General features: G+C 49.3%; 2 protein-coding genes across 2 annotated transcripts; one reads left to right on the forward strand and one right to left on the reverse strand.

The window, feature by feature from the left end:
• The first annotated feature begins 360 nt into the window (after positions 1-360).
• On the forward strand, positions 361-7,660 carry LOC123092261 (RGS1-HXK1-interacting protein 1). The gene is made up of 8 exons (XM_044513972.1): positions 361-594; positions 1,049-1,115; positions 1,209-1,298; positions 6,302-6,354; positions 6,658-6,794; positions 6,900-6,964; positions 7,104-7,162; positions 7,257-7,660. Exons 1-8 carry the CDS (start codon positions 511-513, stop codon positions 7,344-7,346), a joined length of 645 nt encoding a protein of 214 aa, XP_044369907.1. The 5' UTR covers positions 361-510; the 3' UTR covers positions 7,347-7,660.
• Positions 7,661-11,521: 3,861 nt separating this feature from the next.
• LOC123092262 (probable arabinosyltransferase ARAD1) lies at positions 11,522-14,047 on the reverse strand. The gene is made up of 2 exons (XM_044513973.1): positions 13,078-14,047; positions 11,522-12,439 (listed from the first exon to the last, which is right to left on the reverse strand). Exons 1-2 carry the CDS (start codon positions 13,906-13,908, stop codon positions 11,879-11,881), a joined length of 1,392 nt encoding a protein of 463 aa, XP_044369908.1. The 5' UTR covers positions 13,909-14,047; the 3' UTR covers positions 11,522-11,878.
• Positions 14,048-14,728: the final 681 nt, after the last annotated feature.

Consider the following 14,728-nt stretch of genomic DNA (forward strand, 5'->3'; position numbering starts at 1 on the left):
GACATAGCTTATTCTTCCAATGAGAATTAACAAGTACTCGCAACTAGCATTAATCCTGGTGTGAATATGAATAAACTGCTCCCACAAGCAACACATCATGAATTAGCATGTGCTCTCACGAGAGCACATCTGTGCTGCCCGCGGGAGCATGCCTGTGCACAAGAAAAAGAGCTAAGATAACCAAAAAAACTAGAAAAACCTTTTTCTCACAAATCCAAAAAATGTACCCCCTTAAAAAACAAGGAAAACTAGGGAAAAAACCATGCACACTTCTTCATATTGTCTTTTACCCCACTTTTGTTTTTGTCAAGGCTTGAACGCAACATTTGAAACTCTTCTCGGCCCACCGTTCAAGAAAAAAGAAACTCTTCTCGGGCTACGGTCGAACGGGCCTAAAATAGCACTACCTGAAGAAGGGAAGAGAACGCCACTATCTCTGAAGAGGAGAGAGAGAAAGCCCGAGAGATCCGCGAACGCACGGTCACCGGAGAAACTGCAGGAGCCCAGTCGATGGCGTCATCGGAAACCGGCCGCACGCCGTCGCAAGGCGCGGAAGCCGCCTCCGCCTCCCCCTGGCCTCTCCGCAAGCTCCAGGTCTCGACTCCTTCCCGCCCCGTAATCTTACAGAAACTTGCAATGCCTCTTACAAATCTTGGGCGGATTCGCGTGTTTCTGAGTGCCCTTCTTTATCTCAGATGTGATATCAGGTTGCATGGAATCACGTGTATAACTGAATCGAATCCGTCTTTAAGATGGTGTGCGTGAATTTGTGTTCTCCGGTTGGGATTCGATGGCAAAAATTAGCTCTTCCTATTCCATTTTTGGGGGTTATAGAAAACCTATGCGTTGATGCATGCTATCTCGTCCCTGAACGATTTTATATTTGACTGCCATTCCCTTTGCACGCGATGCTTGTATGGCTGCACTCGCATCGGCTACATATTTTTGTTGGCTAAACCGAGATGGTATTTTTATTATTTATTTATGTACTCCTAAAATTCCCTTTTTTTTCCTGCTGCACTAACCCTCTTTCTGCTTGCATTTGTAGAGCTTTGCGCCAGGGTTGTGGCCACAGTACAAAGCCTACGAGGATGTGTTAGTGGAGAGGGCTAAAGGCAACCCCCCCCCCCCCCCCCCCCTTTTCACTGGGTGTATTTGTCTCACTATGATGGTTCCACAATCAATACTTGGTTTTATTTCCATTTTAGTTACTATTTCGGATGCGCTAGTTCTTGCGAGCGAGCATCAAGCGGAGGCAATTGGATGTGCCACTGTCGCAGGGTTCATCTTGTTCAGAGGTATATTTCAAGTGTTCTGGAAGCATATTGTTTCTAATGTTCATGCAAGACAGGTTGCAAATTAATTTATCAGCTCAAACCGTGTGGTTCCTTTTAAGGGTGATTTCAGAATGTTATATATTAAGACACAAACTTGGTTATGTCATGTCTTTGAATATGCACATAGACAAGAAATGGGACTCATCGGTACGAATTAGGGATTGAAGGAAAACTATATAGTTTCACAAATCCTGAAACCAGAGAACATGATCCTTTAACAGGCTGCGAAGTTTCTTTCCATTTGTCTTGTTCCACATATCTATCCGGTTGTTCAGAAATATTTAAACTGATTTTGACCTGAGAAATACTATTCAGGAGCTAACAGGTCAGATCATCGGATATATTTCCCTTTTAGAGTTGATGTCGCAAAACCTGTGAATTTGATGCATTCTCGCTCATGTGTATTCGTAGTCTGGGTTAATGATTAGTCTTAATGAACATTTATTTCAGTTGCAATTGCAGTTGTTTTTTTTGTTTTTTGACTGAAATACAACTTATGTTATTTCCTAGACCAATCACAACTTTAGTGAAGAATTATCTCTTCTTTGGAGGCTTCAGAAGTTCTCCTTTAGCACCTGCGTAGAAAAAAGCTCCATTGTTTCGATGTAGTATCTTATTTATTGGAGTGTAGGCATTTATGCCGCGTTCAAGTTCTTAAATCCTACCAGTGATTATAATTTGGTGCCAGAGGTTATGCGCATGCACTATATGTATGCAATACCTTTCCGTTTGAGGGGTGCTTCCATATATCTTTATCTGATTACAAACCTGAGCTGGTCCAAGCTCGAATCAAGCCAAGCCAGGTGTATCAGGTTCTATCTTGTTTGGTTTTTCTTGGTTTGCTAATTCCCTGTTGGGATGCAAACCCGGAAAATGGTACTTGGGAGATCTACTTTAAGTTTGGCCATCAGATACATAAGAAAAATCTGTTTTCTTTCATGTAGTCTAGCTACCATTTATAATCTTAACTTAAGACTCATCATGTGTTTGAAGATTCACAAATGATCGGTTGCCATTGAACTTAGTGTAGGTGAAACTTTCATGAGAAATCACTAAATTATTACTTAATAAACAGCTGGTGATGCATTTTAATCACATGTCATTTACTCAAGTACTTCCTCTGTAAACTAAGAGCATCTCCAGCCGCGCCCCCAACAACCCCCCCCCCCCCCCCCCGCGCGCGAATTTTTAGCGCCGGTGGCCGAAAATCGGCCCAGTCGCGCCCCCAGGATCTCGTTTAGCGCCGATTTGGGCGAAATCCAGAGCCGGCGATCCCGCCCCGAACCCAAGCGGCCGGGTGTCGCCTGGGCGCGCCGACAGAAGCGAAAAGCGGCGTGGGGCCGCTCTGTCGGCGACAGGAAGCCCTTTTCCCGCCGTTTCCTCCCGCTTCCCCCCCCCCTCGGCTTCCCTCTCTTCTCCATTCCTCCCGCCAAACCCCCGCCTTCTCCCTACCCTTCCGCCCGCCATGCCGCCGAAGAAGTACGTGATGCCCCGCGCCGTGATGGATCCCACAGCCGCCGCCGTCGCCCAGCCGAAGCAAAGGAAGCCGAGGGCGCCGCTGTCCAAGCCCCCCGGCATGAGCAACGCCGAGTGGAAGGCGGATGTGGAACGCCGGGAGGCCGTCACCGCCGACAGGTGCAACAGGGCCAAGAAGGCCAGGGAGAGAGCGGCGCACGCTGCGGCTGCGGCGGCGGCGGAGCATGCAGCCGAACAAGCCGAGGCGGCGTGCGCAGCGATGATGAATCCACCCGGTGGGCACGGCCCATACGCGGCCTAGAGCCAGCAAAGCGTCGGCTCTCCGTCCGGGTTCTCGTCGTCGCCGCACCCATGGAGCACGCCGTCGTCGGGCTATGCCGATGGCGACGCCCATGGTGGCTTCAACCCCAACATCACCTTCCCCCATGGGCGCCCAGTCCAGCGCACGCCCTCGCCCGCGTTCGCCGGTGTGCAGTACCCGCCGTACACGTACTCGTCGCCGGACTACGCAGCCTCACCGACGCCACCTCTTCGCCGCGGCCTCTACTCGCAAGCCTCCTCCTCGTCGCATCTCGGCGACGCCGACGCGACGGAGGCCGACATGGAAGACATCATCGCAGCCGGCTCGGCCGCCGCCGCCGCTTCCCCCGGGTTCACTACCCAAGACGACTCGATTGACCTCGGCGACATGGACGACGAGCTCGACTACAGCGAGGAAGAGCCGGAGGAGGAGGAAGAAGAGGAGGAGCCGGCGTCGACGAGGAAAGGCACCGAATCGCCGAACTATTGCGATGATCGCCGGTTTGTGGTTTTTTTGAGCGGGAACGATGGAGTTTGAATATGGGGCGCCTTGGGGGGCGGCACCTGGGGGCGTGGCTGGGGAGAAACAAACCCCAGGGGCCGATCTAGCGCTGATTCGCCCCCAGGCCGCTCTTTTTCGGCGCCCTGGGGGGCCGAACGGCTGGAGATGCTCGAATACAAGACCTTTTTGATCACTAAAGTTTACAGAGGGGGTACTTAGTAGCATCATCTGCTAACGGATATTTTGCTTATAAAAATAACTTTTGACAAACCCTTGCGCATAAGTTGCATGTCAAGGGGTACTGTATTTGGCGCTGATCCAGTGAAGTGGTCGATGTTCTCTTCCCACCTATGAAACGCCGATACTACTTGCAAAGCTTTTATATCCGCATTGGATACGTATCTGGTACCAATACACATTTGATATTTATCCAACCAGTATCGGGAGAATTAAAATTTAAAATAAAGGCACGCAAATTAGATGCATATTGGATACAAGTGGATGCAGCCTAGTCAAATAAGGATTATCTAATGTTGGAGTATAATGTCGGGCCCACTTCATCAGTTCAGACTTTTGGAGCAACTGGCTGGAGCATGAATTCAATATGGTATCCGAGACAAGAGGTCTTGAGTTCAAGAACCTGCCAACGCAGTATTAAAATAAAAAGATTCTGCGGCCTACACCCACGTCTAAGGACTAAATAAGCCTAGATGTGAGAGGGCGTGTTGAAATATATTGCCCGCCTCTCTCCACCAGTTCGGACTGATGGGTGAGCTAGTTAGGTGCATAAACTTGCAACCAAGAGGTTCAGGGTTCAAAGCCCAGTAAACGCAGACACGCAGTAAATAATTGCGGCCTGCCCCCGCTTCCGCTGCCCACGTCATAAACTCCAAAGGAGCATAGACGTCAGGGGGAGTGTTGGAGTATAATGTCCGGCCCTCTCCCATAGTTCGGACATGCGTTCTGTGCTCTACTTTGACCTGATTCTCTTGCCTCCTCTGTCCTGACTTCCAGTCCCACCCCAGGCGACAAGCTTGTATTGAATTCCTTTCACCATCCCAACGTCTCACCCACTGTTCCTCCTGCAGACCACTGACCCTAAGAGCATCTCCAGCTGTTGTGCCTCCCCAGGGACGTTTTTTCGTCCGGCTGGGGCTGCGCCGGCGCAAATTTTGGACTTGGGGAGAAAATTTTTCCAGCCGTCTCCACCCCCAAGCATGGCGCATGGCGGACGAGGAGGACGCGTGGAGGACGCGTGGCGCGCAGCGAGGAAGCGGCCGGGCCGGTGACGATGTCGAGGAGGCCCCGGCCACGCGGTGGTGCGCCTCGGCCACGGCGGCGAGCAAGCCCTTCCTCTGCGTCTTGGATATGGCGAACGGCTGCAGCGGCGCCCGCCGCGCCGCCGGCTGATCCGCCATACCACCGGTGAATCAGCGAGCAGCAAGCAACCATGGTGCCCCCTTCCCTCTCCTCCTCCCACCTCCTCATCACCGCGTCCCTCCCCAAGCCCCCGCGCCCGAGCCGCTGGATGCGGCGGCCCCGCAGCTGCAGCTGCAGGCTGCAGGCCGAGGCGCCGACGCCCGCGGCCAACCCCTTCGCCGACATCCCCGACGGCGGCCAGTGGCGCTACAGCGAGTTCCTAGCGGCCGTTAAGAAGGGCAAGGTCGAGCGCGTGCGCTTCTTCAAGGATGGAGGCATGCTGCAGCTCATGGCCGCGTGGAGGCCGGCGAGGAGCAGGGAGGGAGGCAGGCGCTCGACCCGCCAACTCCGCCCCCCTGCTCACTGCGCCGGGGAGATGCGGGGAGGGAGGCAGGCGCTCGACCCGCCAACTCCGGCCTCCTGCTCACTGCGCCGGGGAGATGCGGGGCGGGGCCGGCGACACTAGGCGAGGGAAGCGTCGGGGCTGCAACCGGCCGCGCGAGCCGTGTGTGCGGTAGGTGTGGGATGGAGAAAAGAGAGAAAAGAGAGGAGAGGAGAGTGAGGGGAGAGAGAGGGACTGCCAAGTGGGGCTGCGAAAGCAAAAAGCAATTGCCGGCGTCCCCAGCTGCCCCCCCCCGGGGGGGGGGGGGCTGGGTGTGTGGTGGGCGTGCCGGCGGGAAATATCGCTAAAACCGGCGCAAATCGAGGTGTTGGGAGCCTGACTGGGACGTTTTTTTTTACTGCCGGTGCTAAAAAAGGGGCTTGGGGGGCGTCCTGGGGGCCCTAGTGGAGATGCTCTAAGCAACTGGCATTTCATGTCCAGCTATGCCACATGATTTTGCTATTCATTTTTAGAGTTAAACATATCCCACATCAGCATTTTGGGAAAAGGTCATATCCCTTTAGTCATGTTGCCGCAATACTGATACACTTATGGTAACATAACTAAACAGATCACAGTGCCCTTACCAATGATCAAGGATCAAGCAGTACAAGAAAAGCCAAAGCAGAATTTGGGGTTTGTGAATGCTATGCAAATTAACAAGTGGGCTGAGGTTTGGGTTTAATTGTGTTGATTGTGCGCTAGGTTGATTAGGACTGTGCAGTTACATATAAAGGTGGTGCACATTGCAAGTGTATCCCTCTTACGACTTAACAAGAAATAACTCAAAAGTGGCCCTCTCCCTATTTAAACTGAAATATGGTTGTTTTCTTGATAGAACAATGGTTTCTTTTGTCTCAAAGCTAATGAATGTTGTACCATCAGGCCCTCGGAGATTTTTATACCGCAATACTCTGGGTCGTTTTAAAACTGAGAAGGTACAGTGCCCGCAACTCTGATTATGCTAATTTAAATTTTATTGAACATCTGTAACATATTAGGTTTCGTTTGTTCAGTACTTCTGAATATCCATTTATTTCATTACGGTTGAATCATGTAACAGTGGTTTCTCCAAGTACTCATGCTGGCAAATGCTTTCTATTTTCATAGTCATGACTGAGTTTCAGTTATTCTGTAACCAACGTTGTCTAACATGGTCATAAAGATGAGAACCATGACATGCATACATTCTTTTCCTTGACGGATGTATATGATGATGTCCTCACATATAATTTTTGTAGGATTTACTGAATGATGTTGAACAAAGTATGATCGAATACAAAACATCTATTGAGAGCTTGAGAAAGGATTCCAAATACACCCTGGACAAAGTAGTCATTGGTGAAAGTGATCTGCAGCGTGGCCGAACTGATTTGAGGTAGTACACATGTGGTGCTTTTCTAATCATCTTCTGTCATTTCCTTGAACAACGCCATACTTGAGAATAATCTTCATCTAAATGTTATGCTCATGAATTTTGCAGATCTACTGGTAAGCAAATCCAGTCCGTTATAAGATCTATTTACAAAGCAGAATCAACAGCTGCAGGTATTGAATTCTTCTTCAAAGATTGATGGTCCTTTTAATATAGAAAACTTTGAAGCAATGTATGTGTAAATAAGAGCCTATACACATCATTTGACCGTTTCTTCATTAAATTTGTTCCATATTGTTCTTGTGGCCCTAGGTTTGATGGATCAACTAAGAATTATTCCTACAAGACAGTCTCTTGAATTACGAGCAGAGGCAAGTGAAATAACTCTTATGTAAAAAAAAAACCTTATTCACTGACTATTATGAAAAGTTGCTTTCAACTTAGCATGCTCTTTTCATCTTTCAGGTGGCTTCCATGGCCTCTGATTTGAAAAACAGGAGACATGTCCTGGAAGAAAGGGTGAACCGTATATCTGAATATGGTGTCCGCGTCTGAATTTCGCCATAGAACCGCTCCTGGGCCCCTCCATGGAATAAACTCAATTCACTAAGACACAGGCAGCATCTTCTATGGATTATAACCTTGTTTCTGTTAGCATTTGAATACGGGGCGATCAAGATTACTCGCACAACCATCGTTGACTCCCCCTATCATTTACTATTGCTTGTGTTGAGCATTGTTCACTATTGTATCTTTCATGTGCACACATAAGAAAGGCTTAAGCTATGTGCCTCGTCATTTTGCCTCCTGTTAAGACCTAAGAGTGAATGTCATTCTAGTCCGGAAATAAAGAGCACGTTAATCTGTCCTATATATGTACTCGCTGGAATTTGGACGATCAACTCTGTATGAATAAAACATCGCATGAATAAAGCAGAAACACTCAGTTTTTGCATGCGTGTAAGAAGCCAGCAATATGAGTTCAGCCAAAAATGAGAGTATATGCATAAGAAGGCATGAACACGAGTCTAAGCCAAAAATATGCTTGTAGTCGTTGTAATTTTTATTTTTATTCATGAAGGATCTAAGAGTGAAGGATCTGAATGTAATTTTTATTTCTGATATTCGTTGTACTGCCATGATTGAAGATGAATAGATTAAAAGTGTTTCCGGAAAAAAAAAGGCAAAGTTGTGAGTCTATTTGCACACAAATTGTCGGGGCGGTAGACATGGACTGGGGTCGGGGCGGCGATTGCCTCGGGTCGACCCTGCCGATCCAATGGGTCAACCAGTGCCGGCACTACTGGACCGATTCCTATACGAGGCCGACCCAACAGACCCAATGGCCTTGATTTGTTTGGTCGGGCCAATGGCCCGACGGGTTGACCCGACCCGTTCCCATCTTGACACACTGACAAAACAAAGCTCAAGCATTGGAACTGTCTAAGATGTTATGCTGATGTACGGTAGGTGACACCCATGCACTGGTATAGAAGGAGTAGTCATGAACGTCACTAGGATATCGGTAGCAGAGGGAAAGAGCCTGTGTTGTAGCACGGCAGCGGGAAAAATCCTGTGATACCAACCATCATATGATACCATGCCATAAAATTTAATTTTACATGTTTAAAAAATTGTGAGTGGTTAAAAGACATATGTCTACTACCCCTAAAATTTTCAGATCCAAATTTAAAATATACACGGAGATACAAAGAAGACAAATCCACATGTGAATAATGTCATTTTTTGCTTTTGTCCCTTTTTGACACTATTCATGCTAAGTTTGTCTTTTTTGTATCTTCATGTATATTTGGAGTTTGGACTTGAACTTTTTTAGGGTTTATACACACGTCTTTTGAACATTCACAATTGTTTTAGAAATTTTTGAAACATTAGAATCTATGTTTGTTTAAACATAGGCAAAAGATTTGCCTCATCTATTAATTAAGAAAGATTTTAGAGTTGCTTTTACAAACAAAAGCGAAAGAAAATTACAGGCTTCACGCCGGCGGTGACCCAAAGCGTTGCCTCGTTCATGATGTTGGAGAGAATGATAGATGGGAGCGTGGATTTGTGTTGAAACACCCTCACATTCCGCTCACACCAAATTGTCCAACAAGTAAGCATGGTGAGGGACATCATCGCCTTCCGGTTTGTCTCACTCTTCTTGGACATATTGATCCACCGATCCTTGATGGAACGCTCCACAGTCCAACGAGAAGTGTCAAAGTCGTCGAGGTTGAGCCAAGCCTTGATCACGCTCCAAAGCCTCCTACTAAATCGACACTTGAAAAAGAGGTGATCCACCGATTCCCCGGTTTGTCTACAAAGAGGACATATGACACAATTTGGCCATCCGCGCCTTTGAAGCCTATCTACCATCCAAATCCGGTTTTAAATTGCAAGCCAAGCGGAAAAAAAGACCTTTGAAGGCACCCAAACATTCCAAACCGCATACTCACGGGTGAGTGGATGCAAATTAGGCCGTTTTAGCGTGCGCGCAACGCGGCGGGTCGCTCCAGCGGGCGTGCAAAAATGGCGCGCACGCTATAACGAGTTGGGCGCGCGGTCGGAAGCACTATCCCGCGCGGTGTATTTTGGGCGCCCGCTACCGCGCGCGGCACACTCGAGCGCTCGCTCTCCCACTTCCTCTCCCACTTCCACCCCCACCCGGTCGCGCCGCAGCCGCCGCCCGCGCCCCCCGGCGACCGTTCAGGCGCTTCCCCGGCCTATCCCCGCGCTGCCGCGCTTCCGCCCCATTCCCTCCTAATCCCGCCGGCCCTCGCGCGCCTCCGTCGTCCGAGGAACAGCGCCCGAGCGCTCGCTGCTGCGCCGCGCCCGCAAGGTGTTCGACAAAACGCCTACAAGGTATGTATTGCTCAAACTTCATGAATTTGGTGCATGTTTTGAATTGTAGTTTTTATAGTATATTATTGAACATTGTAGATGAGTTCGTCGTATGATTCTTCCGAAGAAGAATTTGATATGGAAGAGGAGGAGGATCTTGCAATGATCATAGCTATGCATATCAATAAAAAACCGAAGCACGGTGGTTCGGTTATGGGTCGGGAGAAAATTTGGAGAGATAGGATTGATGCCCATAACAGATTGATGAAGAACTATTTCGTGGAGAATCCCACATACCCAGAGTCGTATTTTCGTCGCCAGTTTAGGATGAGCACCGACTTGTTCAGGCGCATTGCAGAGAAACTAGCGAGCCATGACCGGTTTTTCCAGCAAAGGAGGAATGCCGCCGGAGAGCTCGGGCATAGCACCTTTCTGAAGGTGACAGCCGCTTTGCGTATGTTGGCATACGGTATCTCGGCTGATCTAGTTGATGATCACTTGGCTATGGTTGAGAGCCAAGCCATCATGTGTGTCAAGCGCTTTGCAGTGGGAATTGTGCAAGTGTTTGGCGAGGAGTATTTGAGATCTCCCACTGCTGAAGACGCCGCAAGGCTATTGGCGATGAACAAAGCGCGCGGCTTTCCTGGCATGCTAGGCTCAATAGATTGCATGCATTGGAGTTGGAAGAATTGTCCAAAGGCATGGCATGGGCAATTCCACGGCCAAAAAAAGGGTTCCACTATAATCCTTGAAGCGGTGGCCGATCAGGAGACTTGGATTTGGCATGCATTCTTTGGAATGCCTGGATCTTTGAATGACATCAATGTTGTCAACCGGTCACCACTGATGAATAAGATTGCAAACGGTGAGTTGCCACCGGTGCAGTTTGTAGCAAATGGTCGTACGTACAACTATGGCTATTATCTAGCGGATGACATCTATCCAAAGTGGCAAAGCTTCATGAAGCCGTTGAAAAAGCCGAAAGGTAAGAAAAATCTTGATTTCCACAATGCTCAGGCGGCGGCTAGAAAAGATGTGGAGAGAGCATTTGAGATTTTGCAAGCCCAATTTGCTATTGTGAGAGGACCGGCTAGATTTTGGGATCAAAAAATGCTTTGGTACATCATGCACGCTTGTGTGATCATGCACAATATGGTCATCGAGAATGAGCGTGGGCAAGATTTAGACTACTCACAGTATGAGCTCTTGGGACATCCCGTACGAGTGCGACGGAGGGCTGAAAGGGTAGCCCGTTTTATTGCCTCCTATCATGCCATTCGGCGTCCCGCAACGCACAATGAACTTCAGAATGATCTGATTGAAGGGTGGTGGGCATGGCATGGACGACAAAGAGTATGATTTCTGCATTCAACATTGTATTGTTCATGAACTATTTGTTGTGTTTATTGCATTATTTGTTGTACTGAACGATAAACTATTTGTTTGAGTTGTAATGATAACGAAATTGAACTATTTATTGTTGATTTATTTTGTTTGTTTGATCATTTTTGCTTCCCTTTTTTGAAATGTATATGTGGTTTGTGCGGCGCACGCTGTATTTTGACGCGCTATCGGAGCGGCGCGTGCTGTGCATTATAATGCCGCGCTAAACCAGCCGAAGCGCGCGCGGCAAACAGGCGGCTGTTGGAGATGCTCTTAGTACAGAGGCCAGACACCCATGAGGCAGCCGCAAGGGCAGTCAGGAGTCTACCTGGCTTGTCAATTGCCCAGATCAGATAAGCAATAGTTACCAAGAAGGCAACGACCTGTGCACCTATGCAATTGCCTGAACAGCAGCAATTCTTGTCATTGACCCTATAATGGAAGGGAAGGACGACATATGCCGGTCATCTGCAGATATCACATGGATAGAATCGAGCAAGGAACCATAAAAAACTCTTGCTCCGAGAATGGGGAGTTACACCTGTGAAGTAGTGCTATAAGACTAGAGTGGAAATGATCAGTAATCACGCTACTGCCTAGAATATACAGATTCTGATACAAAAAGTTATTGTTCCTAAACTACACGGTTGAGCACATTTTCGATGAAAATTGGAGGAGAACAAAAATCAGGTCCTCGGATCTGTAATATTGTGATATAAACTGTATCAGGAGTACTTTACTCCATTAATCTCTTGTAGCTGTTGCTCCCGGCTTTGAGGTTCAAGCTCAGCTTCCCTATGGGCACTCTCCTCTTGCAGAGGACTGAAAACCAGCTGGGAGAGTTTGTTGGTCCAAAATCAACGAGCTTGATTTTCTAGCCAGGAAGATCTTGCTGGAGAATCGTTTGTTTTGTTAGCTTCAGACCGGGAAAATCTTTGTAATCTGTTGACCTTCAGCCGAATTGAGGGCACTTTTCGAGCTATGGTCTTCCAGATCATCTGGACAGCATCGTCAGGCTGAGATGGGTACTGGTATTCAAAGTGCCCTTCTACCTCCCTCAGTTTGTTCCACATGATTGTCCACTCTTCTGGGCTTATTCCTTTGATCAGATTTATCAGAAAGCCCTTCTTGACAGCATCTGCACCACGCACTATGATGCAGAACTTGGAGTAGTCAAGGATATCTTCAAATGGGAGTTCAATCTCATCGCTGATAATGACGGGCACACAGTGACTGACTATGGAATCGAATAGGCGGTTGGAGGATGGCGTATCCCCTGCAATGTTGAGGCAGAATTTGGATGCCCTCATACCCCGTGTCGATTCCTCAATCCCATTACCAGCCACACTTCCGAATGAGAAGTGCACATCTTTCTCATCTTTGAGAAGATAGTAAAGTTCCTGTCGAATGAAACCACCCTGCAAGGTTGTGATTCAAAAGATCACAACCATGAGAATCATCAATATTTCACATAGATCATACATTCTCAGGACCTCGGTTTTCAGACAGTCAATAATTCGTATATCTTGCTTAATAAACCATATTATACACTAGTGCCACAAATGTGTGAAAGCGACAATCACAATTTTGGATTATCAACCTTATCAGATTATAGAACCTCTTAAGTATCAAACCCTAGAGCTATAACATAAATGGGGCTTATAAGTAGGTAACAGTCACATGAAAGAGGTGATAGCGAACCAAACTCAGCTGGATAGTGAACAAGGCAATCCAATGACAATTAATTGCAACTAGGATATTTCCCGTAGCCAGAATCATTGAAGTCCAAATCAAGTACCACGGAGGGTGTCCAGACTCCAGACTACAGATGAGGTTGTGCTAGCTTAGGATCGTGCTACTGACTGAAACTTAAATCGGTTAAATAGTACCAGTACATGGCAAACATTCTCAAATCTATGTAGGGAAACGACACATGCAAAGCAAGTTTTAAAACCAAATGGCTATATATTATTATTAAAAATGGAAGTTGACTAATCACACCACGATTTTTCCCTGCTTAAGCTAAAACTAGTAAGCTTCATCAAAGGGTACTCACATCTTTCCTGTAAATGGCGCCTTGGAAGTAGAGCAAGGTCGGCCGGTCGTGGTAGCCGGTGGAGTCATTGAAGAAGTTGTCGACGACATGCCGGTACGGGGCGATGACGTCCTTGTCGATGTTGGCGACGCTGTGTGGGTACCTCCCGAAGTCGCAGAGCACGAAGACGCAGGGCCAGAGCTTGTAGCGCGCGTCGAGCATCCCGTTGGGGTGGTGCGCGAGCACAACGTGGTCCCTCCCGCCGGACCTCTGCCACTCCGGCCGCGCGGCGAGGAAGTCGATCAGCCTCCGCTGCAGCGCCCGGTCCTCGCTGGTCCGCGCGGGCGGCACGACCTTGGAGTGGCGGTTGAAGCTGAGGGAGGCGAAGAAGGGCACGAAGACGACGTCGGCCCTGGCGGGGTCGCGCACCCGGACGGCGTTGCACGGCGTGGGCGCGCCCTGCTCGGAGGCGAGGAGGTCCAGCGTGAGCCAGTACTCTATGCTGTGCTGCAGGTTGAGCCCTCCTGGGTACTCCGGCACGCCGTGCCTGACGTCCGGCCAAAGGCCGCCGCCGCCGCCGCTCCCGGGCTCCCAGTCGAGCATGCCGAAGTGGAACTCGAGGGGCAGGTCGTACATGTAGACGCGCAGCAGTGCCTTGTCCGGATCGCATTTCCTGCCTGGAGAGGCGGGGCGGAGGCCCTGGCGGTGGGCATCGAGCGCGGCCGGGGCGGCGGCGGAGTCGAGGAGGAGGTACCAGGAGGCGAAGAAGAGCGCGGCGGCGAGGGAGAAGAACCAGACGAGTGGGCTCCGGCAGGAGGCGGCGGCGGCCATGGAGGCGCTAGCGGTAGGCATAGCAATGCGGGTGGGGGTGGGCGGCCATGGCGCTCGGATCTGAGGAGGTGGGGATACGTGTGTGGTACTGGTATGTGGGGATGGGTCAGTGGCGGCCGCGGTCTCCTGCCTCGGGTGGGGGTGTCGCGTGGGGGTGGATCTGGGCTTGGGCGTCGAACGGGACTGTTGCGCTTGGACGGATGCGGTGCGGCAGGAACCGAGGAACGGCCTCTTTCCATTCCAGATCCACGCAAGGACGCACGCACTGCCACCCCATTGCGGTCGCTGCCCTTTTGCCGCTTTCCTCAAAGAGCTCGATTTTTCTCGTACCCAAATTGCGTACCCCAGCTTTATAGACGAAAAGAGTTATGTACAAGAATTACATACGACGGAATGCACTATCACACACGGTATGCACGTCCATCCCTCCACTCCACACGCTAGGCTACTACTCTATACAATGTAGAACTCCTTTCCCTCTCGACAAGGCCCATAGCCTAAGTTCCTGGTGGACAAGATCGTCTGCTCCCCATTCGTTGGTGATGTTGCTGTTGCGAAAGACTCTGCCATTTCTCTGCTTCCATAGATTTCAGCATACAGAAATGCAGATTGTGTCGAATCCTCTCCGGTATCTCTTGTCAATTCGCTTTCTGGCAGACACCCACCAATCACCTAGTGTGTCTTCCGTGGTTGGGATCAAAGCTTCGTCCACGCCCAGCCTTCTGAAACACAAAAACCACACTTGTCTCGCATATACACATTGCATGAGTATGTGATCCATATTGTCCTCTTCTTGGTCACAAAGGTAACATGCCGAGCTATGATCTTGCAACCCATGCCC

Source organism: Triticum aestivum, chromosome 4B, assembly GCF_018294505.1.
Source record: "Triticum aestivum cultivar Chinese Spring chromosome 4B, IWGSC CS RefSeq v2.1, whole genome shotgun sequence".
NCBI classification, from domain to species: domain Eukaryota; kingdom Viridiplantae; phylum Streptophyta; class Magnoliopsida; order Poales; family Poaceae; genus Triticum; species Triticum aestivum.